The sequence below is a fragment of the Brienomyrus brachyistius genome, chromosome 7 (assembly GCF_023856365.1).
Source record: "Brienomyrus brachyistius isolate T26 chromosome 7, BBRACH_0.4, whole genome shotgun sequence".
NCBI lineage: Eukaryota > Metazoa > Chordata > Actinopteri > Osteoglossiformes > Mormyridae > Brienomyrus > Brienomyrus brachyistius.
The window spans coordinates 11,650,577-11,677,378 of NC_064539.1; the positions used below are offsets into that span (position 1 = coordinate 11,650,577).

Sequence of the window (26,802 nt, forward strand, 5' to 3'; positions counted from 1 at the left end):
AGACTTAAAAGCCTTTAAATCTGTATCCCATTTGCTTTTTGTTTTTCCCTTCTCATTTCGAGCTGTTTTGGACAGAAGCCTGGAGATGAAAATGCACCCTCTATTTTATTAGCTTCTCACTTTTCACGGTCATCTATACCGAGGAATTCCTGTTAGCACGAGGAAAACGTATGTAGCTTTTGATCAGCTGGTAAACAGCTGGCTTTGCATAAACATAATTAAAGTCGTAGGCCTGCTATGAGTTACAATGAAATCAAGATATGCTACCTCACTTTACCTGCATCTATTAACTCACTGAATGGGAGCTAGGCCTTCAGTCACTAAAGAAGTGACCCTGTTGGAACATACTGTTATAGCCATGTACTTCCTACTGCGTATTACAGTATACGTCATTAAAGGATTTAATAATGCTTTACATTAACTGCATCTTCATAATGGATTCATAATGCATTTTGTAGAACATTCAGTGTAGGTTTATAATGCATTTTGTAGAACATTCACTGCACCTTCACTATGCATTCATAGAACATCCATAAGCAGCATGTAAGCATACCTTAATATCCTAACGTATCTTAACAGCTTTAATATACATTAATAACAAACATTATATAATTATACAATTATAATATTTATTTTATCATGTAATGTTATCATACACATATTTTCACCAATACTTCATCTAGTTTTCTTGACTGCAGTATATGGATTTAGCTGAAACCAGAAGACTATCCTTGATAGAGCAGAACACAAGGCAGGTCATGACAGACCATCCATTTGCTCATACTGTGTATTATAACAAACGTAAGTTTTTGAATGTGGTGGCGGATGTGAGAAGATCTCAGCTGAATGACTGTCCTGTTGACCTGCCCTCTAACCCCTGCCAAACCTCTCCCCCAGGTCCTGCTGGTGTTCACGAAGGAGGACAGCCAGAGCGATGCCTTCTGGTGGGCGTGCGACCGCGCCGGGTTCAGGTGCAATATCGCCCGCACCCCCGAATCTGCTGTCGAATGTTTTCAGAACAAGCAGCATGAGATCATCATTATCGACGCAAGGCGATCACATCACCTGGAGGCGGAATCGGTTTGCAGGTGACCCCAAAGATGGTTGTGTCTATTGTGTGTTTCATTAACTGACTGCTGAATACCTGCCTGTTATTATTGCCGACATGCCACCTTAGAGATACTGATTTCAGAGAGGCCGATGAGGGGTATCTGGGAGGTAAAGGGTGCCAGTCTTTGGCCAGTATTTTGATTATACCATATACTGTATATTGTCTACTGGGGTTGGTGGTAAATTTTTCTGACTGGGGCTAGAGAGTGGTAGTAAAATTTGGGGTAAATTTGCAGTGACAAAACTTCTTGCCAGCTAATTTCACCACCACTGAATAGCGGAGCGTCAGCCTTCCAGGAGATTACACATCATTTGCGGGTGTCATTGAACTGCTGTCAATTTGCAGGAAACCCCAAGAACTTTCCAGGAGACATGGGATGTCTATTATTGTTTTGTCATTTCCTGTATAAAGTTTCTTATTTTGTAAACTTTATATTCATTTAGCTGAAGGCAGTAGCATGTTGGTTCATAGTTGTCTTGCACCACCAGGAGTGGCAGTTCGAATCCCGCCTTGCACTGTGTATAGACTTTCTTCTTGTGGCGCGCAGGTTTCCACTGGATACTCACAGTCCAAAGACATGCAATTAGGTGAACTGGCACCTCTAAATCACCCCTAACTTGTGCCTACTAACAATTTTATTGAAAGATTTTCAGTGTTTTTGGATTTGTAATGCATATAACTTCTGGCTTTTCAAATTTGTAGTTATACTCAGTTGGCAGTTTTTTAATTCACCTGCTTGTTAACATAAGCAGTAAATTCCTCCAAATAGCAAAATATGTGGCTCAACTAAATACATACAGCTCACAGCCTGGGTCAAGAGGTTCAAACAATGTTTGACTAAGCATTAGGACAGCCTATGATCTAAGCCATGGGTGTCAAACTCCAGTCCTGGAGTCCTGCACATTTCTGAGTTTCCCCTCATTTAACACACCTGATTCAACTCCTTGTGCTGGCCCTGCTGCACTACATTTATTAACAGGATCTAATATGGCCAAGACCACACAGCTCTTCAGCTGAATCATTTGTGGGGGAACAGGGAAAGAACTAAGCTACACAGGGCTCCGGCCCCCCAGGACTGCAGTTTGACATAGCTGATCTAAGTGATTCTGAATGTGGTATGATTGTTGATGCCATGAAAGCCATCCTCCCGGGTTATTCACTACAATGTGGAGACTTTACAGAGAATTTATGATGTGGCCAAAAACCCCTTAGTAATGAGTGTGGTCAGAGGAAAATGGTCAGACTCTCAACAGGAATACTGCAAAAATGCAGCTCAGTACAACAGAGGTGCTCAGAAAGGGTTCTCTGAACTTGTCTACCCTTTAAGTGGTTTTGAAGGCATAAATTGTCCTACCTGGCACTAGCTAGGTCTATATAATAAAGTAGCCACTATGTATAGGTACTATTGGCCTACTGTATGTTGGTTTATTGTATTCCCTGGCCTTTGGGGAAAACATATGGTTTTAGCACCAGTCAGATGCTGCCGCAGATGCTTTGGTATGTGAACCAATAACTCAAATATTGTTTGATGGATCTTTTTAAAACTTTGCACAGGCATTGTATGGGAGGGCTAAAACTGATTAAATTTTGTAACAGATCACCTCAAAACTGAAGCCGTGCCATATAGTGATAACATAAAAAAGGGTAGTTCAGGCATTTCATCCCATTAGCATGATAACTTAAAAAGTATTTGATAGACCGTTTTCAACCTTTGCAGAAATGTTGCAAGGGTGAAGATCTAGACCAGAACAAATTGTGCTAAAACTGAAGCAGCTCCACAGTTTGAATACTTTTAGTATATAGGGTAGATACTGATCAACTGGGACAATTTTTTAAATTTGACTTTATCTCTATTATATGTCCCACCTAACCAATATTCACCGTACCATTAGTGTACCTTTCTTACTTTTATGTCACAGAAAAGTAGTGCAAAAGAGAAATAAGTAGAATACAAATATTTAAAAACATAAATAATTAACATTTTAAAACATGGACATTAAAACACACACACAAAAGAATACAAGTAGTCACATAATTGGTGGGGATTAATTCTGCAAATGATGGAATGTGCAATAAATGAACAAGTATATCTTGAGACCTACGTATCACAATAACGACTCATAGCATTCAGGTAAAACCAAATTTGTTAACTTATACATTTACATCCAGTACTTCTAGAAACAAGATTAGTGGAAGTTGGTGAGTGTGGGATGAGTATGGCTCAGATAGCCAGACCAAATGGCAGGGCTCTCCGGGGAATACAATGCTGTGGTTTCCTAAAGCACTGAATCTGATTTCCTTTCACTCTGTGATGTGTTTTTTCCCCCTAGGTCAATACGTGCTGCCAAGCACTCGGAACACACTGTCATTCTAGCTGTTGTGCCACAAATGTAAGTGGTGATTGTGCTGAGACTCACTGTAGCAGCATAACTTTGCTTTCTTGCAGTGAATAGCCCTTTCATGTAAAACCACTAGAAGAAAGTAGCACTTATTCTGTAATACTATGTAGTGGTTTCTCTTTCTCAATGTTCCGCATGGTAGCTACTACACTTAATGTATTATCATTTCTTTTTACATATCAGAGTGATATGACTAATGTTTTTTTTTTTTTAATATTTGATTATCAGTTGTAAACATTTTTCAGTAATTTGTTTTCATCAATAGATATAATTCTGGTCAGGTCAGAATTGAACTTGTGACTTTTGTGCTTTTTTTTTTTTTTTTTTTGTGAATCAGACCCCAGGATCAGGAGGAGCCTTCAGTCCTTCCTCTGCTCAATGCAGGATTCAGCAGAGTGAGTATCTGTTGTTTCCACAGTTTAGGTGTCTCTTATCCCTCACACTCCCTTTGGCCTGTGCTGGTACCCTTTTCACCTTTGAGACAAACAAACATGAATGTGACCAATGGGTCTGGCAGTGATTTGCTGCAGTTGAGCTACAATGACAGACTTTTCCTTATTAAAGTAGTATTTAGTGTGTCGGTGTATTGGCACATACAGGCTCTGTGCACGTCTTAATCATACAGTAAATATTTTACATAAAGTTTCATGAATGAAAGCTCTCAAAGGAAACATGATGTATGGGTACAGATGAAGGTCTAACTTAGCCATCAAAATAAATGATCAAATACAGCATTTAGTTGGATTTTTTTACCCAGAAAAAAATGTCACAGTTAATCCCAGATGGGGTCATTTTTGGTTCCCCAAACACAGGGGGATCTAGAAGGATTTTACAGAGCAAACGTAGTCAAGGAGGTGAATATCGAGGTTGGTCTGTTCTACGTGCTGCTCGGGATTATGGGACGTGCTTCTGTTTTTCATTCCAGTGAAGCCCATCTTTGTGCTAGGTGCAGCTACCGGCACTAACCTGGCAAGGAAACCTCAGTGCTTATAGGTCAATGTGTTTGTTAGCTTAACTCATCAAAACTAACCAATTCCTCATTATGTAGTTATATAATGGTTGCATAACATACGTTATCCTTCACTGTTATTATTGTTGGCTTCTATTTCTTTGCCAGAGTGATTTGACACAATGCAGTAGTTTGAGGTTTAAGAAAAAAAAATTAAACTTTTTAAAGCATTTTTATTGAATAAATCCAGGCCATCCAACCACTTATCGAGTGCATGGTTGTGGGGCTGAATTATAAATCATTATCTGTAACTTTAACTAAATCTTTAAGCCAAAAAACTGAGATATTTTTGTTTTTAGAAATGAATTTTTATCAGATTTTTTGGGGTTTTGATTTTGGTATTGGGTTTAAGCTGTTTGAACTGATACATATTATATTATATGGATCGCAGTCATCTGGTGTCAGGAGATCAACTCACATCTGGTATCGCTCAGGGCCGTCTCCACCGTTCCATGTTGTTCTGTATTCCAGAGGTTTCTCGAGAGCAGCAGTGTCTCGGCCTGCTACAACGAGCTTATCCAGATGGAGCGTGGAGAGGTGCGATCACAGTTCAAGATGAGGTGAATCTAGCTCATGGTCACCACCATCAGATTATAGGCACAAACGTCTGAGACCTGGTCCCGAATGAGACGTGTACAATGCAGGGTTTTTTGCGCTATTTAATAAACATGCCGCATTGAATGCACTTCATCTCTTAGATTCGGTTTTGGCAAATGACATCACATTTAAAGGCTCTTTATTGCCTTCAGTTTAAGCTTACTTAAAAATGTAGTTTAAAAAACATATAAAGTATGGCAAATTTTAACTTGAGTTGTTGCTTTTGTTTCCGATATCTAGTGGATTGTGTGTCAAAGGTGACTTTTGTGTGTTGGATGTGTCTCACTATTCTTGCTGTCATAGGGCATGTGACTCACTCTTCACTGCTCTGGAAAACTGTCAGGAAGCGGTGGAGATCACCAGTGAAGACCACGTGATACAGGTATGGGGGCAGGAGAGCCACTTATGTCTCAGGGCTCAGAACATGCATAATGAGAGATCTTGGCTGATTAATAAATATGTTGTCACGGGGGCATTTAATCTGTAACAGTATGTAAACCCAGCGTTCGAGCGGATGATGGGATACCACCAAGGGGAGCTGATCGGGAAAGAACTGACGGAGCTGCCAAAAAGTGATAAGAACCGCATTGACCTGCTGGACACCATCAACACCTGCATCAAGAAAGGAAAGGTCAGCAATTAGGAATGAACAGTGGAGATGCTTGTTGCATGTTCTTAATTTGCACCTTATTATTTGTATCCTGATTTCATTTATGACTTGAGATCTGGTTGTTGGTATTCATTGGATATTTGGTCTTCACCGTTGAAAGCTAGTACCTCCAGGAAAAAAAATTCCTGTTCTTGAGCTTTGCTGGAATTAAGTCAGGAATCATCCACTCGGAATCAGTGGGAAGTAAAATGAGATTCAGCTGGAAGTTGCCTCAGAAACAGAAAGGTGAATATGTTTGTGTTGTTGAATGTATGCGTGTCCTTCTTCTGTAGGAATGGCAGGGTATTTACTATGCCAGGAGGAAATCTGGAGACAATATACAACAGCATGTTAAAATCACTCCTGTTATTGGACAGGGAGGGTAAGCCATGTTTTTCTTATGAAAGGCTATTGTGTTTGAATTGTGTTTTTGATCAATATGAATTATGGTGAACCTTACTGAAAGATTTTTTTTATTGTGACTCATTGCATTTCTTGCAATTTATGTCTTCTCAGTTAAATTTCACAAGTGATGAGATTTAATCTCTAACCAGCCTTTATTGTGATGATTCTTGGTTCCTGTTTTGTTCTTTTCAGAAAAATCCGACATATTGTTTCAATCAACAGACCTCATATTGACAACAACAAACAGGTGAGGCCATATAGAATTAAGGTGAGGAGATTTTATTTTTCACTTTATATTTGTCCACCTCTAATGCAATGTATATGTTGCCAAGGATCTCAAAATCCAGATGATCCAGCACCAGGAAGCCTGGATGTGCATAAAACAGGACGTTTTTATTGGGACACATGCATTATAAAAACATGCGTTACTGCGTCTTTCGGTACAATGCTTTACTTGCATCATTAAGTCCAATAACTCTGCATGACTTTTGCGTAGGGTAATGAATCTACTTGCCAGGTGTTTGTTCTTAACTTTAAAGCTGGGCTGTAGGCAAAGCCTGTTAAAATTCCTTGGATCTGGCTTGCATTCCTGTCCAAATGTAAAAACATGATTACAAGTGTAATGAAATATGTGTATCTATTGCCCAAAAGAATCTCTGACCCCCAGCCCCCACCCCCCACAGTGATGGAAAAATAGGCAGCAGGCAAACTAACCAATAAACAAATAATTATCTTGATTACATGCCAGTCAACTGATCCATCTTATTTCCTTGTGCACAGTGTGTAATACTTAATTAGTATGTAACATTTTTTCAAAGACTAGTGTGGACAAAAATATAAATCTTGCTAGCAGAGGCTTTGAACCATTTATTATAAGCATTATTTCTTATTATATTTAGTTCTTTTAAATATAGCACCTTTCCCAACATAGTTCCCCTAAAGCACTTCATAAAATATCAAATTACAATGTAACTAATTGATGTGCAACAGTTAAGAATTAAGTGAAAATTAATAATAATAATGAAAAAAAGGCAGAAAGGAGTAGAACAGAGGAAACGAAAGTTCATAGACTTATGAAGGAGATGACCTGGACGTCAAAGATCAGCTGCTCAACCTCCCACGAGTAACAATATCCAAGTGCATTGGTCAGTTTGTATATTGAAAAATCCATTTGGCTTTACTTCGCATTATTACAAAATCAACTTATGCTTGCACAAAATAATATTGAAAATAATCAGTGTACAGTTTTGCATTCACAGTTTTTACAGGGAAGTATTTATGCAGTTCTAAGCATGTTAGATGTAAACAAGCATCTCTCGAAAAACAGGTGCGGTGCTTTTGGGAATGGAACTGAAGTGGTTCTGCCACTTCAATCAGCATCCTGGCCATTGTGTTTTTAATTAAGCGTGATCCCAACTGATGCATACAGTACATTGTAGGGCTGTTTGTACAAGTGCAGAGCTGCACTGTGGAGAATGGCCGCGCCTGGCCCCTGCTATCCTGCACGAGTACATGCCGTTCGTTCCATTCTCACTGGCACATGGATGCCATTTCTTTTATTTACTCCTCCAGTTATTGCCATTGTCCTTTTTTAAAATCTCAAAATGGTACATTAGCCTTCTGATTCATGCTGGTGCTTAATATCCATCCATCCATCCATTGTCCAAACCACTTATCCTTCTGGGTCGCTGGGAGTCCGGAGCCTATCCCGGAAGCTATGGGCATGAGGCAGGGAACAACCCAGGACAGGGGGCCAGCCCATCACAGGGTGCTTAATATGTGCCTGTTTTTTAAAATCCTGTTGAAGGTGAAAATAAATAAAAACAGAGGGCGATGGGGAGGGGAGGTTAGTTGTGATGTTACTTCATATTTTAGCACAGCCTATTATTAAATGCAGTTATAATAACATCAAGGTGACCAGCTGCAGAGCCAGGGCAGGTTTGACCTTCCTGTCCAGGATGACAAAGATTTATTATATGTAGTAGACAAAAATCAATGTCAGATAAGCATTTTATCTTTTTTTGTCAAAATTATGTAAGTGCTTTGTGTAATTACACTATTCTGAGATACTGTTTTTTACAGTGGTCTACTTTGCATTAGCATTTGAAATGATCTGTTTTCTCTCAGGGAGCATTAAGTAAATCTCTATACCATCATGCATCACTTTACAATGGGGATGCGTTCTGAGAAATGTGATTTAATCGTTGTGAGAACATCATAGAGTGTACTTACACAAACATAGATGGTTTAACCTACTACACAGCCAGGGAAGCCAGCAATTTACACGATACTCAGGGATGCACACTGAACACACGAGGGATTGCCAACTCTCACACATCTGGCATGATACTCATGCTTTTTGACTCTCAAGCTCACACTTATGGCAATCGTATGAAAAATTTATATTACAGTAAATCAAAACACTTGTTAGAAAGTATCTTATTTAGCACCATCTATTTCCTTTTTGGTCCAAGCCTCGAATATAACACACCACCACTTTTTCCGAGGTATTTTTAGTGAAAAAAATAAATCTTATATTCTGGCCAACACGGAACTTTAATCACCCAACATATGATAATTCTTAAAGAATAATGCCAAAACATCCACAATTTTAACCACTGTGTGTGTGTGTGTGTGTGTAGCAGTAGTAGTTTCAAAGACTTGCCAATGTGATTCCGGTTTCCTGCTTCTCACCTTAAAATGCAGCTTTGACATCATGTTTTAGTTCAGCTGTCTGCCAGTAGCTTCTCTTCTGTCACACTGCAGCTCTCTGCAGAGGTAGAGCTTTCACTTCTGGTTATGCTCCTAGTGATGGCGATAGATTTGTGAGCTGGCAGCTCCTCTGTCAAGATAGTGACGATATTTGAATGGCAGGTGTCAGTCTTGGAGGGGTGGCCCCAGCAATAGGACATTCCTGTTCAGTTTGGTTTTCGGGGGGGTATGGATGGCTATGGCGGGCTTGTAATTAACAATGAAGGATTTTCAGAGCAGCCTTAACAGGTGGACTGGCTGCCCGTCCAAGGTGTCTCCTGCCTTGTGCCCTGTTCTTCCAGGGATTGGCTCCTGGTCCTCGTTACCCTGTGACCGATAAGCAATCAGGGGTGAAATATGGCACGGGACTTCCTTGCGTGTCACACCTCCAAAGTCTCATCTATGACACTATGCAGAGGGATACTTCCACACTTATGTGACAGCGAAGGCCTTACAGGAAAGGGAGCTGTCCTGCCCATCTTTTCCAGGACAAAAATATCTTGTGTATCATGGCTGGATCTCCGTCTGGCACATCGTCTGCTTGCCGAAAATGCTTTTTGGCTGCCACATGGCGGTGTTGACGCCATAGAGTCATTGTTGAAATAACGTGACGACTGAAAGATGAATGTGGTGACATTTACTCTTGTTGCCACTTTGTCTCTTGAGAGAATCACAGTCATATAAATATGGTTTTCTGCAATGGGCCTGCAAAAGAAAGTCTGCTAGCAGTTCTGCAATTACACGCATTTCTGAAACTGGCTAAGTGGGGGCAGTATGTGGCTTTAGTGGGTTAGGCTGCTGCGCCTGTGATCAGTAGGTCATCAGTTCAAATCCCAAAGCTGGCTGAATGGTGTCACCGTTGGACCCTCAAGCAATGCTCCTAACTTCCAGTTGCCTCAGGGACTGTCTAACCCTAACCCTGCTTTCTCAAAATCATCGTTCACATTGACTAAAAACGCCTGTTAAGTAAATAAAATGGGTAACACTTTGCTTGACCAGGCACAAATACTCAGTAATAACTCAGTTACTGCTGAAGTACAAATAATGAACAAATATAGTTGCTACTTACTGTAAGATACATCACGATTCATTAATGATGAACAAACATGACAGTATTTCACTTGAGTTACTCATTGCTTGTTCCTTCAGTAGTTCACAAAGGTTTGCAGAATTAGATATAGTAACTACTTGAGATAAAACGTGTTATGATTCATTATTGATGAATAACATGAGATCAGTATGTAATTAAGCCTTAGTTTGTGGTTAATTAATACATAGGTAATATTATAATACTACATTATTTGTGCCCCGTTAAGTAAAGTGTTACCATAAAATGTAAATACAGGACTGGCAAATAGGGGAGACATGTCAGCATAGCACAAATCTCTCATTGGCTTATTGGCATCTTGATCCTAGACGTGTTTGCTTTCCCTAGCAGAGTAACATGGTTGAACGCGCTGGTTCATAGTGGAATGCATTTGATAACGAATTACTTACTTAGTGAAAAAAAGTGCTTTGTTTTGAAGTGCTCATTTTTACAGCAGTAACGAAAACCTGATTTGCCAACAAAATGTGATCCAAATCTATAGATTGCGGCTGCATCTATTAAAAAGGAAATGAGGCAAAAAGTGAAAAGTACCAGTACACCAATCCCTTTCACTATTTCAGTACTATATAACTCATATTCTTTTCATGTTATGATCTGAGGGATTTCCCTAGTTAATTTGTAGTTATTTAATTATGTTTATTTAGTTCACTCATCTATAGCTTTCATATTTCTTATTTTTATATTTGTTTCTGTCCTTGCTACTCGCTCATCATGTTCTTTGCCTCTCATACAACTTACTCCCACCAAGGCCGTCTGACCTCCTGGCTCCAGGAGTGTGTAGGAAGACCATAGATAAAGGGCCTGCTTCCCTCAATGGGAGTTGAGACAGACACAGACAGACACTGAACCGGCCGTGTGAAACATCTTTCTGTAACATCTTCATTCTGTCTTAATAAACCGCTTAAGGAACCTGCCTCATCATTCAACTAAAAGAACCTGAGGTTTCATCTCTGGTCATGTTCATCACATGACCATCTCAATTACCCAGTCTCCAATGGTTCAAAAAGTGAAACGTAGTGACTTTTTTTTTAGAAAAAAAATGAATGTTTTTAATGCAAACGTCAACACTTCATGTTAGATTGATGTAAATTAAGTCAGAGAAGAGTTAAAACTTAATGAAGGGTTTTTGAGAATTGATATAGTATCACAAAATATTATATAAGGATAATTTTCTGCCAGCACAAAATGCCAAAAGCTCATTGAGCTTAGTCTGGTTGTTTTTTGAGATGTTTGCTCTGCTCCAAAAATGCTTGCTAGGGAAATTAAATTTGCTTGATGATTTGAAGTATTTTTTTTCTGGTGGCCTTTCACACTGAATTCATTGTTGTTAAGATACTAATATGTTATAATTTAATATTTGCAATAATAGTGTCTCTGTCCTGGTAGGTACATAAGTTAAATCGAGATGAAAAACACAGTGGTGATAATTCCCAGTCAGGTACAGTCATATTTATTTGTTTGTGTGGCTGTTTGTGTGTTAAATTATATAAAAAAGAAGTCAGAACCAAATTTAGCCAAGTGATCACTGTTTTGCTGTCATTGTTTCTGCAGAAAAGTCTTATGACCCAATGCCGTGTTTATTTTCCCAGAATGCCATTCATCACGTCACAAGGACCGCAGGAAAGAGTCTGTTGACATCAGATCCATCAGCTCCCGGAGCAGCGACGGTACAGCTGGCTTGGCACGACGGGATGGGATGGGGGGGCGGGTGGGTCATACAGTGATGGAGTCATTCTGAGGGTGTGAGTCAGACACACTGTGGCTGTAATTCAGTCAGATGAGTCCCCCCCCCCACCCCACTGACGCACCACCTGGCACTATTTACAGGATCAGGGCTGAGAAGCTCTTTCATTAGCTGCAGTCATCCTCCACTTTATGTGAGGAGAACATTGCAGCCTGATCATTCAGGTCTTTTTTGCTGCTTACTGTACATTAATTACATAAAAAATGTAATGTCTGAGCTGCCCCCCATCCTGGGTTGTTAGGGATAGGCTCTGGACCCCCCCGACCCAGAAGGATAAGCGGTTTGTAAAATAGATAGATGGATGGATGTATTGTATGATGTTCAAATTCCTGGATTGACAGAGTGATTTTACCATTAGGCCCTTGACCCCTAGTTGCTCCAGGCATTGTCTGAACATGCTCTCTCCATTCATCCATCCATTTTCCAAACCGCTTATCCTACTGGGTCGCGGGGGGTCCGGAGCCTATCCCGGAAGTAATGGGCACAAGGCAGGGAACAACCCAGGACGGGGGGCCAGCCCATCGCAGGGCACACTCACACACCATTCACACACACATGCACTCCTACGGGCAATTTAGAAAGTCCAATTAGCCTCAGCATGTCTTTGGACTGTGAGGGGAAACCGGAGTACCCGGAGGAAACCCCATGACGACATGTGACCCAGGCGGAGACCCGAACCCGGGTCCCAGAGGTGTGAGGCAGCAGTGCTAACCACTGCACCACCATGCCGCCCCCATGCTCTCTTCAAAAAAGAAAAAAAAACATTTACATTGCTTTGGATAAAAGCATCATTGGTTTGGTGACTCAGTGGGTAGCACTCTACCCTTGCTCTTGAAGGGTTAGTTCAAATACCACTCTGCTTTGTGTGTAGAATCCGCATGTTCGAATCGTATGGGTAATCATTTCTCCTAAGTTTCTGTTATGCCCAGAGTGTGTGTATGTAATTTGCAATGGAATGGCATCCCATCCAGCGTGTACCCTAGTCCTGTGCCCTGTGATGGACCGGCATCCCATCCAGCATGAACCCCAGCCCCTGCCCTGTGATGGACTGGCATCCCATCCAGGGTGTACCCCAGCCCCATGCCCTCTGGTGCACTGGCATCCCAACCAGGGTGTACCCCAGCCCCTTGCCCTCTGGTGGACTGGCATCCCATCCAGGGCGTACTCAGCCCCTTGCCCTGCAATGGACTGGCATCCCATCCAGGGTGTACCCCAGCCCCATGCCTTGTGGTGGACTGGCATCCCATCCAGGGTGTACCCTAGCCCTCTCCTGCCTGGGACAGGCTCCCATGACCTTGACAATGATAAACGTGGATACATAGCCTAGTTTAATTTCTGCTGTGTCTGTAATGGGGGAGCAGCACTGCTTCCTCACACCTCCAGGGTTCTAATGTTTTCTAATGTTCTTTGTATTTTTACCTTTTAATTCCCAGCCCCGAGTTTGCAGAACCGCAGATACTCATCCATGGCCAGAATTCATTCCATGACTATTGAGGCTCCAATCACAAAGGTAAACTCATTCATAAAACCTGAAAATAGTAATATACAGGGGCAGGATAAATTACAATGTATTAATGACAGAGATCTGATAAGGAGTAGCATGACCCGTTGCCTACAGAACAGCTTAATCCCTCCTTGGAATGGTATCATACATGTCCAGAACTGGACCATTCTTTGCATTTTGTGTTCCAGAACTCCCTGTACAGACTCAATGGTGCTAAAATCAGATGTTTAAAAGCAGTTTATGCGAGGGTTTTATCATTTTGGAATTTGGAAATGTCATGAGGTATCAGCACCATGGTACACCTGGTCTTAGAAAACGGCTTCATTGCACCTTGGCAGGTGCCGGTGAGGTGTAATAACTCCTGTGAGATGGCTTTCCATACCAGAAGACATTGTGGGTCTGAAGGCATTCTTTGGCTTTCTCGAGATGTAAATCTTTATGGATGTAGGTCCGTGTTATTTTTTCCAATAGTCCAGGAGTCCAGATTTTGTGTTCCTTATGCCTGGTCATGCATCATTGTGCGTTGAGTCTGTCTGTCCCTGACGATGAGCCTCAGCTTGTAGCCACTGTTCCTCTGCAGCTGGTCTTTGCTCAACAAAACCCATCGTGATTTTCCAGACTCTTCCCCTTGACACATTAATTACAGAGCGTTTGTGTCTGCAGTCCCAGCACCTGTAGTCCCCACACTGACTTTGTACTTCTTGAAACTCTGTTGCCTCCGCTGCTGTGAAAAGTTGCATATTACACTGCAGACTGTCAGACAGCAGACTGTCTTTTACAGCTGACGCATGCAGCTGATTGGCAGACTGACCTTTGTAGCTTCATTTGTAATTATGACTTGGTTACTTCGCTGACTGGAGCATGATCACACATTTGATTCAATATCATAAACTTAATTCATGGCAAATAAATTATTTCTTACATATTTGTTTTGGCATTACACTCATCTTAATTTTAATGTATATTGTAAATCTGTCAGATTTATGTTAAGTTTGTAATCTGACATTAAAGTATAGACACTGCAAAATGCAGTTTGTAACACTTGCAGAAACATTATGAAAGTATATAGTAAGCAATGCTGCCAGATATCTGATCACCAAAGTCTTGGCTACATGAAGATGACTAAACGGTGTAGTTGCAACATTCAGTTGGATAAATAAATAAGAAAAACCTTGTCACTTGTCACTATTTCTGGTCCCCTTCCACTGAATATGTAGGAGCTCTCATGTGTGTGCATGAGCCATTCACACCTGGCCACATGCCTCCCCCGCCCCCTTTTATGGTGCTGATGGGGTTGTATCTGGATCGTGTTTCACTGTTGCGTTGTTCATCAAATTACTATGTGAATGCGATTTGAATACCCGGTAATGCGGCTATTTAGAATGCGAATAGCGATCTTCAAGGTGAGGGGCGGTACTATATGCCCCCGATGCAGGTAAAACAAAGAAAAGTGACATGGTTTATTTTTTTGCCGATTTACCCTCATTTTAAAAACTTTAATACTTCCGACAATGGACGTTTTTGAAAAGAAGACAGATTACGGATTTAGTCAGCATTTTTTTCATGATCATCAATCATCAGATAAACGCAAAAAATACGCTGCATCGCCGATGATGTGCTCGTCCCCAGAAGGTTAAATTGCCATTCATTGCAAACCCCTCCAAAAACAGACACTCCCACCTGCATTGGTCATTATCGTACTCCTTACGGCGACACACCATGAGGCCTGACAGCTATGTGCTTACGGCCACTGGGCAGGTGATCAACATCATCAACGCAGCCCAGGAGAACAGCCCCGTGACAGTTGCCGAGGCCCTGGACCGGGTTCTTGAGATACTCAGGACCACTGAGCTTTATTCACCACAGCTGGCCTCCAAAGAGGATGACCCCCACACCAACGACCTTGTGGGGGGTCTTATGAGTGTGAGTGGAATTAGCCGAAAATAGGAGGCTAAAAACAGAAGCATGACACATTACCAATGCATTCAGTTTGCATTAGACTTCAGTGTTTTTGTAATAACTTGTATAATTATTTTGATAATCTCTGCATATTTATTGGTGGTCTGTAACTTTCAAATAGTAGGTTACGTGTAAAACTAGTGTGCTGCAAAGCCCAAACACAGTGCCTGTGTATGTATTTATAGTAAAGGACATTGACATTTATGTTTTATCTTGTAGGACGGTTTGCGAAGATTGTCTGAGAATGACTATGTATTCTCAAAAAGTAAGTTTAAAAGTAAATACAGACATTAATCTGTTGGTTAATGTTTAAAGTTACTAAGACATTACATATTCATGTATAATACTCCTGTGAATGGAGTACAGGTATAATAAAAGTGTAGTGCACTTGGAAATAATCCAGATGTAATTCATTTCGGATGTGATTTTATGCAGTATCAGTGTCTCAGAGGCCAGTACTAATCGTCCTTCAGTACTGAACAAGCGGTTACTGACATCCTGCTCTCTGAAGGAGCAGATTGGTTTCAAAAACGTAATTATTCCACAAACGATGTAGTGTTCCCTTATCTCAGAAAAGAAAAAAACTTTTCCTGAAATCCATACTCAGCGGGTACAGGTTGGCGTCTGATCCTCACACTCTCTTCTGCAGACTTTTAGATCTGTGCTTCCTATTGCAGACATAAGCCAGAGTCAGCTGGGCGTGCCCGTCACCCTTAGCGACATACCCCCGTCCGTTGCCAAAATACTCGATGACGAGGATCATTGGGAGTTCAACATCTTGGAGCTGGAGGCTGCAACACACAAGAGGTGAGTGGCCAGGAAGGGGAGGCAGGCCTGCTGTATGAGAACAAGTGTCCTTCATTAACACTGCTAGTCTATTTTATGCACTGTAGTCATGAGAGAGACAGAAAGCGTGTGGGTTTCTGGCCAAGTGATTGGAGAGCAGGCTTTACAGACAGACAGGAAGAACAAAAGTTGCAAAATGTATGCTTCATATTTTAGGCTTTAAGGACAATGTAGAATTTGCTATATATTTCAGATGCATCAGACTTCTCGGAATACTTCTAGCTGTGACCGATCATAGCATTAGCATACTTACGCTATAACTTTTTTCCAGACCATTAACCTACCTCGGTTTGAAAATCTTTGCTCGTTTCGGGGTGTGCGAGTTCCTGAGCTGCACAGAGGCAACACTGCGGTCCTGGCTGCAGGTCATTGAGGCCAACTACCACGCTTCCAACTCTTACCACAACTCCACTCACGCAGCTGATGTGCTGCACGCCACGGCCTACTTCCTGCGCAAGGACAGGGTCAAGGTACTCATTCCCAACCAGCGTAATGCTGCACTTCTGTGGCCATGCTGTTCCTGCTGCCATTTCTCACATTAAACAAACCACCAAAAACAAGCACAGAAACAAGAATCCATCCAGGAGAAAGTTTTTTTTTTTTTTTTTTTTTTTACTTTTTATGTGACCATTAAGTGTATTTTTAGATACCATATTGGACTGTCTAATAGTACAGGTACATTTAAAGTGCGGTAATATTGCCTTTCATGAGCCTCGTGCATAATAGATTATTACAGGCTTTGTTATATTACGATGCTGGAGAAAACAAAACTGTTTAGATTCAGTTTTTTAACTTGGTCGATACTCCTGAATAGATAATGTTTGTAATATAAGGTTACTTTTGTCTGAGTCGGTAAAATATCACCATAATTTAAGAAAAGGAACAAGAAAACATTGTGTGATTGTGCCTTTTTATTGCAACAAAAGCTTTTCTAGCTGGCTAATAATTTTCTCCTTGTATTTAGTGCTTGACATGATTAATATTCTATGTAGGTAATTGAATTTCATGAATTTCTCAATTTTAAATGGATTAATTTAATTAAATACAGTTAATTGCAATATTGCTTTTTTCAGTCCTCTGAAAATATATTAATGTTTATGTAATTATTTAATCAATCATAAGCTAGATTTGTTAATTCATATTCAGCTGCACAGGAGTGAAACGCTTGGCTATCCTTGTCTCCCAGGGCAGTCTAGACCAGCTAGACGTGGTGGCAGCTCTGATCGCTGCCACAGTGCACGATGTGGACCACCCGGGCCGCACCAACTCCTTCCTGTGTAACGCAGGCAGTGAGCTGGCCATCCTGTACAACGACACGGCCGTGCTGGAGAGCCATCACGCCGCCCTGGCCTTCCAGCTGACTGTCTCTGACAACAAGTGCAACATCTTCAAGAACACTGAGAGGTTTCTAAACTTAAACGCGTTTTTGATAAGACAGAAGCCCCCCCGGCCGCTTCAGAGAATTCTGTGGCCCACCCTACATCATAGAGTTGGAACCGGGCCCAGTCTCAGCCCTTTGATCCGACCACTTGTATGAATGCAATTTAAAGGCATATTTATAAAGAGATATATTCTGCAATAGCAAGAGATTTAACTGGCTTACTAAAAAGCCTTTAAATGTAAATGACATTATGAATTCCATGATGGGTGTTTTCATTTAGTTAGAATTGGCTAAATATTAGCATTAATTTGACTCTGTGAAAATGGTTATAGTTAAGGTTATGGGCATTAAAAAGCAGCAAGTTAATTGCTCTCTTTTTCGATTCTCTCTATTGATTCTCTGAAGTTGTGATGGTGAGGGTCTCGCTTCCTCCCCTCTGGCTGCAGGACGCAGTTCCGGACGCTGCGACAGGCCGTCATCGACATGGTGCTGGCTACAGAGATGACACGTCATTTCGAACACGTCAACAAGTTCGTCAACAGCATCAACAAACCCATGGCAGCAATCGAGGAATCCAGCAGTAATGTAAGCTTCTGCTTCCTTCTCCCACTACATCTGATCCCCCAGACTGTTTTGTGTATATGTTAGCAATAAACTGTGCGGGTCGGTGGACTGGCGAAAGTAAACACTCTGCGTAAAGTCAGTTTTTACTCGTGCAGATTTCACATTTTTAAAAAGTAACTATTTAAAGCATACTGATTGTGTTCGTCTGCATGGGTTCGTATGTGTCTTGATTTTATGCATATAAGGGAAGATATTGATTAGCTGTGATATTTTGTATCAGAGGTTCCCTGTAAACTATTTGGCTTAATTCAAGCTGCCTGTGTGCTGCATTAGAAATTGAAATCACCCCTGGGCTCACACGTGTTGCAGAGCGAGGGCAGCGACTTCGAGTGTCCGGCCAGCATCCGGAACTCCGCGGAGAACCGGCTGCTGATTAAGCGTATGATGATCAAGTGTGCCGATGTGGCCAATCCATGCCGCCCCCTGGAGCTGTGCATCGAGTGGGCTGGCCGAATCTCTGAAGAGTACTTTGCCCAGGTGCTGTGAATGTGAGAGAGATGGTTCCCATCGTAATAATACCTGCAACTTCTTGCTGCAGTGTGACTTCTCCTGGGTATTTTAATGGACAAAACATTGCATTATTGAAGCATTTATTCATTTTAATTACAGGCCGTCCCCAGTTTAAGAACGTCCTCTTACAGACAACTCATACTTATGAACAAACTGCCATAAAGCCTATTTTATTAAAAATTTTAAATACAATGGTTCATAATAACAAACACATGCACCACTTTGCGTGGCTTCAGCTGTTTGTCGGCTCGAAGTACAGAACTGTATGCAGTTACTCAATTTTTACTGTATGATAATAATAATAATTATGTACTGTGCTATCGTTCCGACATGTCTACATATTCAACTTAAAGACAGACTTAGGGAAGAGATCTCATTCATAACCAGCGGACTGGTTAATTGTTAGAAACTTGCCTTGTCCTTACTGTAATATGCTCCAGTATTCAGGTGACCATTTAGTGAAAAAGAGATTGAAAGATGGATGGGTGGATGACCAGATGGATAATCATTATATTTAATATTAATAGTGATGATAATATATATTATGTACATCTTAGTTATTTTTGTATATCATTTGCAAAGACTAGGATTGGCCTCTTAACTTGACCTGACAAGATGTTGGTTGAAAGAAGTTATTTCATGCTGCAGGTTTTACATCCCAGTCTAACATGCCGCCTTCCGCTTGGCCCAAAGGCTCAGCTTATTTTCACATGGCAGTTTTCTGGAGATTAATGCCTTGCGGTGGCCTGTGTGTTGCAGACAGACGAAGAGAAGAGACAGGGTCTCCCCGTGGTCATGCCGATCTTTGATCGGAACACCTGCAGCGTCCCCAAGTCACAAATCTCCTTCATCGACTACTTCATCACCGACATGTTTGACGCTTGGGATGGTAATCGCATTTGTTGTTATCCAGTCTGACTGATAATGTTATACAAATGGTTACTTCTGTTTTTATGTAATAATGGAAATGGAGATTTTGGTGCATATTTATGAATGAGAGCTCAGAAGATAATACAAATCCAAAATATGCTAAACCAGCAGGCCAGGACATGTTATTCACATAGCTGTCTAAGATCATGTCATATACCGGCACTACTATGTACACATTTTTGTATTTTATCTTATAAACCCTGTTCAGTTTGCTAGCACATGATGATTTTGACTTATTATCCGACCCACTAATGGGTCTCTATGGGCTTTAGGTGCAGGTTTACACTTAACTCTGCTCTTAACTGTAATTAAAGTAGCACATCAGCTTGTTAGGTGTGACCCCATCTTCCCTAAATATGCAGCACAATGGTCCTTAGGACTCTGACCGGGCATCGCTTCTCTAACCACTTATGACTCTAGAGTTTTACACACAGCCTCTTGCATTAGTTTATATAAAAGAAGCGTTTTTCTTCCGAAACCCCAAATAACAGATTGTCCACCTTCTTATGTATACAGAGGGGTCATTGTCCTTTGCCACGTTTTGGCAGCAGTCAGTGTCACAGTCATGGGTCATTAGTTAGGTTACCCGGGGTCCTCCTGCTTTAGGTGCCATCCTTCCCTCTGGGTGAATGTAGATTTAATTTTAATGTGCACTTAGCCAAATGTGCAGCCCTACTTATCAGTGGCTGTTGAGATTTGGCCATCTGATGCGGTTTCTCTGCTGTTCATACACTTAGGACCTGGGACCATTTTGGGCTTAAAGTGAAGTAAGAAAATAACATGAATCACACACTTGAGGATCCACTGCTATCTGTGGATTTTCTTGTTTTTTGCACACCTGTTCTGCATCTAGGGCACATGGCCAATGTTTATAAACACTGAAAAGTGGGGCTGCTGATTCACATTTGCAGTTCTCACAATGACAATGGATGTCACATGACTGGGGACTGGGCAGTGTTTTGGCAATACACTTATAACACACAGTGGTTATGTAGTGCTTTGTTTAAAGGTTCTGTATAAAGCTCCTGTGCTGCTATTTGTCCATTGAAAACCAAGCAGTTTGGTGTAAGATCAAAATCTGATACATGGATATTAGTACATTCTTAGGTTTGCTCTTTGCTGTCGTACAATAATAATAATGATCTGACAGATTGCACTGAAATACAAAATTATACATTTGAAGGTAAAACTGTGACAATGTGTAAATAAGTGGTAAAGAATAAAAACTAATCTGAAATAATAATAAGAAAAACATTTATCACATCACATTTGCATAGTACAGCTGATGTTAAAAGTTTAACATAATTTCTAAGAATATTCTTAACGACAATGTATCAAAATACAAGGTACAATGCCATATATCATATAGATGCTCTTGAATAGAAAATTTGGTTTTATATGCTAAGAACCAAAACTGGCGCTACAGTTATGGTTGATTCTGAGGGGGTGAGCACGTTTACAGTCAACAGTACAGTGATGTCATGGAAAGTTTTTATTTTATTATTTTTTAAATGGGTGGAGGGATGAAAGCAGTAAAGTGAGATTTCTGTGGTTAGGGTCAGACCACTTTTAAGGAGAGTCTCACAACAAAGGCATCTCATTGCAGGGGTCACGGCAGGGTTGATCTGATACAGGACACACTGGGTGGGTCAGTGAAAAGCGGACTGCTTTGATGCAGGACACCAAAAGAGCACACAGAGAAGAATGCCTATGCAGTTTTTTAGATGACAGATGTTTATTCTCAACTGATTGGCTGGTTGGCCTGGTGGTCTGTGATGATTTACAGTGGAAAAATCTTCTGCCTGATACTTAGAGACCTGAAGTCATAAACAGTTAGTGAGTGTGAGATTTCGCATACATAGCCGCTGAACATCTTAAAAAACAGGGAACCTGGGAAATTCTTTGGTCTCTGCGTCTGGTAATACACTTACATTTCAACATTGGATATAAGTGTTTATTATTCTTTACTATTTTCATTAAATGTGTCTGTTCTGAGAATTACAGAGTGTACTGTAGTGATACTGCTGTATTAGATGTGCTATCTTTTACTAGTATTAGATGCAAAGCATCTAGTATTATTGCACATGCAGAGCGTGGTATGTGTTTCTTGGGAGGAGAAGTGTCTGTAAAGTCAGTAAACATTACATGCCTTGGCTCCATGTCTCTAATTATTGTCCTGTACAAACAAAACATCGAAAAACTCATTAAGTAAAACTTTTCCCTAAACATGTTCTTCTCTAAAAATGCCCATCATACTGAATCTTACAGTTTTTCCATAAAAAAATACAATTTTATGTGTTGTTCCAGGACCACTCATTGCCCTTTGCTACCATGGTAATTGATGTACTTGACCCTTCTGGAGCCTGAAGGAAACTGTAAATGCTAGTAATTACTGCACAAACGCCAAACGTTGCACATTCACCTCCATCTCCACTTTCTAATACCTTCTGTAGCATTTGCTAACCTGCCTGGCCTGATGGAGCACCTGTCGGAGAACTACAAATATTGGAGAAGCCTGGACGAAATGAAATGCAAGAGTCTCCGGCCCCCCACACCTTCCTGAAGGTTCCTGGAAGACCGACACCTATGTCTGGAGAAGGGTAACCTTGAATGTAGCCATCGCTCCTATTAGCCTCCCCACTGTGACGTCATCACAATCCATGATGACATCAATGACTGAAGCAGACTGCCAGACACAAGGCGTCCTGCTATGGACTGCAGATGAGACGCAGAGGCAGGGTGGAGGTGAACGCCCAGTCACACGATTTCACTTGACAATCTTTCCCAGTTTGAAAGGTCAATATGCTTCAGTTGCACTTTACTAGGATTTTTTTCCTTACATTTTCTGTCCTTTGTTGTGTTACGTAGCTGCAAATTGGTAGCATTGGTGGAGTTGTTGTTAAACTGCTTAAGAAATACTTGCTAACAACTTCTCCCATGAGTGAATGTTGTCACTGCGATTGTTTTTTTGTTTTTTTTTTACCGGAGTGAGTCATCTGGAAAGACGTGTAGCAAGACTACAAGAAAAAAGAAAAAAACCTACATTCTGAACCACAATTCACTCTCTTCGGACAGCTAGCTTATTTACAGTAAATCATTTGTATTGACACTGACAAGCCATTTATAGAGAGAATGATTGCGCACTGTGCTTAAAGCCAGAATCGGAGCACTAGGAGCCCCTTGGATTAGCAGACTGCTGTAGCTGAGAACTCTGATCTTAAATTACTGTTATGTATTTCACCACAAGACAGTCACTCTGTATAAACAACCAACGGAACTATTTGTGGGTGGCCAAAATATCTGAAGCCAGCACTTATGAACCAACCAATCCATGCTAGATTTACATAGGTCTTTGTAACACACATATCCCTGTTTGCTTTGAAAGCAGTACCGCTTGTTTGTGGTCAAGTCCAGATGACATGCGCGCGACACAAAACTGTAAAACTATACCAAAGTTTATAACAAGCACCTTATAGCTGTCTTATGGTTTGTCACTCACACACACAAACACGTATGTGTGTGTGATATGTGATGGGTGTGTCTATATATATATATATATCTCTCAAATGTAGTGCCAGTCAAAAGTCTGGACACACCAAGTCACCTACAAAGAAGAGTGACCAGGCCACCTGCCCTGTACACAGTAGAAATGGAATTGGATGAGTTTGATCTGAGAATGAAGGAAAAGCAGCCAATGAGTGCTCAGTATATATGTGCCACCTCCTTCAGGACAGCTGGAAAAGCTTCCCAGGAGGCCACCTCATGAAACTGGCTTAGAGGAGGAAGTAGAGACAACCAGTCCCTGGATGTAAATGTAAATATAAAATATATACTGTAGAGAACAGTACAATAAACTTTTTTATTGGGAGGTGCGTCTAAACTTTGGAATGGTGCTGAGTGTGTGTATGATATGTATATCACATTGTGAGGACCCCACGATGTGATAAAAACCTGCTATTTTGACGTTGTGGGGAAACTCAATTTTGTAAAAATCTGTGACTGCAATCAAAAAAACTAAAAAAGCCAAGAGTCTTGTATTTTGTCAACAGCTAGTCTTCTCAAATTATACTGAAATGACAAATGTACATTGAGTGTTTATAGCTGGGAGAAGTGAGAAGCAACCAGGTGCTTGTAAAACATGAGGGTGAGTATATACAGGCACATGGGGGCTTCTGTTGCAGAAAAAGGAACTTTACTGTACTAGATGCATGAGATGTGCCACTGCTGCTTTGAACCACTGTAAAACGCCATGGGGAAGTATAAGTTAAATTTAAATTAAGCATTTGATAATTAACCTCAGGATTTAGCTGAGTGTACAAAATCTGTGCTATAAATGGATATAAATTTAATTGCTTTGCCTTCGGGATAAAAATCAGAGTTCTATTTATTCAACACAACCTTCCCCTCAGTGTATTATTGTCTAAAACAAATGTGCAAAACTGGCCATTATCCTAGAATACATTTTTTGTGAACAAATTAGTTATTTACAACTTTAATGGAGAGTTGAGCCAAATCGTGTTTACTGTTTTAAGTGCCACATCTGGTCTGCCCAGGACCAAAGCGTTGGGTAGCATTCTTCGCTTTGCAGAGCATCTGAATGTAAACTAATTAGAAATAAAAAATCTTCAGCTCTGAAAATGTGTTCTGAATAAAGGTCCCTTACCATACCAACTGTTTTATCCCGTGTACAGGCCATAACAAACTCAGAGATTTCCCAGAAGTCTGTTATGCAGCTGTCTGGTTGGGTTCTTTTCAGCAAAATTATAAATATGGAAGTCTGCACTCTTAGGGCCCAGCTCACAAGGAAGCTCTGCTTGCCTTATTGATGCCATATTTCACAGAACTTTCCTGAAAGTTGTATAGAATCCCCAGGTCGAGTATGATGGATGTTGTCATGGCCCCGCTATGATGTGAAGATTCTGTCTTTGGTGTAAAATGACACAATGTCCCTTTAACATTTTTTTATAAAGTGGACTGCTGTCTCTACCTAGTGGCACGATTGTGGAACTCCAGGCACTTTAGGCGTTAATGACAAGTCTTTTTCTATACAGAATAGGGTAATGGAAAGAGACAACACCTGATGATCTGAAATATACCTTTGTTGCTGTCCCAGTTAATTGAAGCACGCCTGCTCAACATAATTATTATTAATGCTTATTCAATGCTAGGCCAAAATGCACCTTGAGGTTTGAATGACGGAACATTTAAATTTCACTAATTATTGATAGCTGTGGTTTGTAACTTGGTTTACTGTGCTGAGAGTGTATAGTACAAGGAAATGACTTTAATTGGTACAAACCTGCATAGCCCTTGTGTCGTTTCTAACATTTACAAAGACTGTATAGTTTTTTTTTTTTATTACTAGCATCTGTTTGTCTTTTGCTAGCACCCAGACCTGGCTGACTGTAAGTTGCGACCTTGTGATTGCTGCTTGTGATTATCTGTCCACAGATGTTTTTCAAATAATTTTGTGATCCAGCTTCAAAATTATGCAAAAACGAAGTTTTAGTTTTTGTCTTGTTATATGGAGTTGTGTTTTAAATCTTTTTTTAAGAAACTGTTGTATGTTGTATTTTGTAATCTATTTATTTTGCTCATTTAAGGTTTTTTTGTGACTTATCTAAATTTTCTGGGATCCCACCAAAACAAAAAACGACCTTACCTGATTTCCTCATTTATTGTAGAAATATGTGGCATGATGTTTGTTCATTATATTAACAAAAAGGCACGAACAGTGTTTGTTCAAACATGTTTTGGAAGAATTACATTTCTGTTTGATTTACAATGGAGCAACAAACACCTCAAAGACAGTATTCGTTTTGAGCTGTTAGAAATGTTTTCATGTTTTTGTTTTCAATCAGTGATGTACATCTTCATTTGATCAATTAAGGAACAGATTTGGCAAGTGAAAATATATTGACAACAGTCTTACAACAAGTTTAACAATAGCTTTTTTCTGCAGATTCTGGGGAGTGACATGAAGTCTGAAACTGTATTTTACTGATGACAGCCTTTTCCTTAATTTCATAAGGCTCACAGTGATTGTTTAATTTATTACCTTTACTAAATAATCCTCTCCCATGAAAGCCAAAAAATCTACAATAATTATTAGCACTGCAGTATATATGTACAGAAGAATCAGTAAACCATATATCTGTGTTTTTACCTGTAAATGCAACACTTTTTCCATAAGTCTAAGAAGCTGGGGTCGATTGAGGTGAATCTTCCAATAGATTGATGTAGTATATGTACAGTATGAAATGGGAAACAGGTCATCATGAATGATTGAGGGTCGTTCTTGTGATAATGCAGCAGCATAGCCACAACCCACAGGGTGTTTGCTGTGCTGTCTGCAAAGCCTGTACTGATGACTCAAGCTTGACATGCTGCCAGACCGAAGGCACAGTGACTCCCATTTGTTGCCTTATTGTTCTTCTCTTGACAGGGTTTATTAAAACAGTGAAATATACTGATACAAGTAAGCCATAAAGTAGAGACTTTGAATTGACAAATCACAGGTCTGTATTCAGGTATACTTTTTCCTTTGGTGTTGCTGTTTAACAGGCTATAAGACATTTCTGATATTTATGATTAAAATAAATTAGCAGTGTATTCAGTATTTCATTGGCCAATGCCAGGACTAACAGGAGTTGAAAAATATGCCCAATTTTCAAATTAGAACCTAAAGATGTCTTCAACTTTAAACAAGCTGTTATACCTTTTGTCAATGCATACTAGAAGCATTATCTACATGGCAAATTATTTTCAGTAATGTTTTTTATGGTAATATCTGATCATTTACATATCTAGGCAATGTCACCTCACCCCACAAAATCAGTTTATCAGCATCATTCACACAGGTGGTTTTCTGTCTTTCTTGTTAGGCACCTTCCCACTTCAGCTTTTAACCTGCGCTTACAGTATCTACAAATAAAGCTTCTCCTTCAGGCCTCAGTATCACCTTTAGGACCAATCACAGCCCAGGCTGCTCCTGGGACAGCCAGACAACGTCCCTTTGGGAGGGGAGGCTGCACTTTACTGTCACTCGCTCTGGCTCCCTAGAGTTTATCTTCTGAGCTGATCACAGCCGTGATTGAAGCCAGCAGCTCAAAATAATTATGCAAACATGGTCTGAAGTATTTATCGGTTTGTCGTATTCATTATGGCTAAGGATGAACACACAGCTCACTTTATGGATGCAATTAATCAACAATCAAAGCATTCCAACAGTAGAAAGGAGACAAGAAAAAAATCTCCCCCCCCCCCCATATTTCT

At 40.5% G+C, this 26,802-nt stretch overlaps 1 protein-coding gene across 3 annotated transcripts in view; it reads left to right on the plus strand.

Moving 5' to 3' along the window:
* The window catches only part of pde8b (phosphodiesterase 8B), a 64,119-nt gene extending 37,327 nt beyond the window's left edge, over positions 1–26,792 (plus strand). Inside the window, exons 4-23 of one of the 3 annotated variants that reach the window (XM_049019057.1) lie at positions 898–1,088; positions 3,442–3,501; positions 3,848–3,905; positions 4,991–5,079; positions 5,420–5,498; positions 5,607–5,747; positions 6,059–6,147; positions 6,363–6,438; positions 11,416–11,467; positions 11,619–11,696; positions 13,207–13,283; positions 15,036–15,200; positions 15,456–15,501; positions 15,914–16,043; positions 16,354–16,552; positions 17,269–17,486; positions 17,910–18,048; positions 18,361–18,564; positions 19,357–19,486; positions 21,981–26,792. In XM_049019057.1, the coding sequence (XP_048875014.1) occupies positions 898–1,088; positions 3,442–3,501; positions 3,848–3,905; positions 4,991–5,079; positions 5,420–5,498; positions 5,607–5,747; positions 6,059–6,147; positions 6,363–6,438; positions 11,416–11,467; positions 11,619–11,696; positions 13,207–13,283; positions 15,036–15,200; positions 15,456–15,501; positions 15,914–16,043; positions 16,354–16,552; positions 17,269–17,486; positions 17,910–18,048; positions 18,361–18,564; positions 19,357–19,486; positions 21,981–22,090 (2,331 nt within the window). In that variant the 3' untranslated portion in view covers positions 22,091–26,792. The remainder of the gene's footprint in view (positions 1–897; positions 1,089–3,441; positions 3,502–3,847; positions 3,906–4,990; positions 5,080–5,419; positions 5,499–5,606; positions 5,748–6,058; positions 6,148–6,362; positions 6,439–11,415; positions 11,468–11,618; positions 11,697–13,206; positions 13,284–15,035; positions 15,201–15,455; positions 15,502–15,913; positions 16,044–16,353; positions 16,553–17,268; positions 17,487–17,909; positions 18,049–18,360; positions 18,565–19,356; positions 19,487–21,980) is intronic. The other 2 variants (XM_049019056.1, XM_049019058.1) reach the window with 2 other exon arrangements.
* The last annotated feature ends 10 nt before the right edge of the window (positions 26,793–26,802 follow it).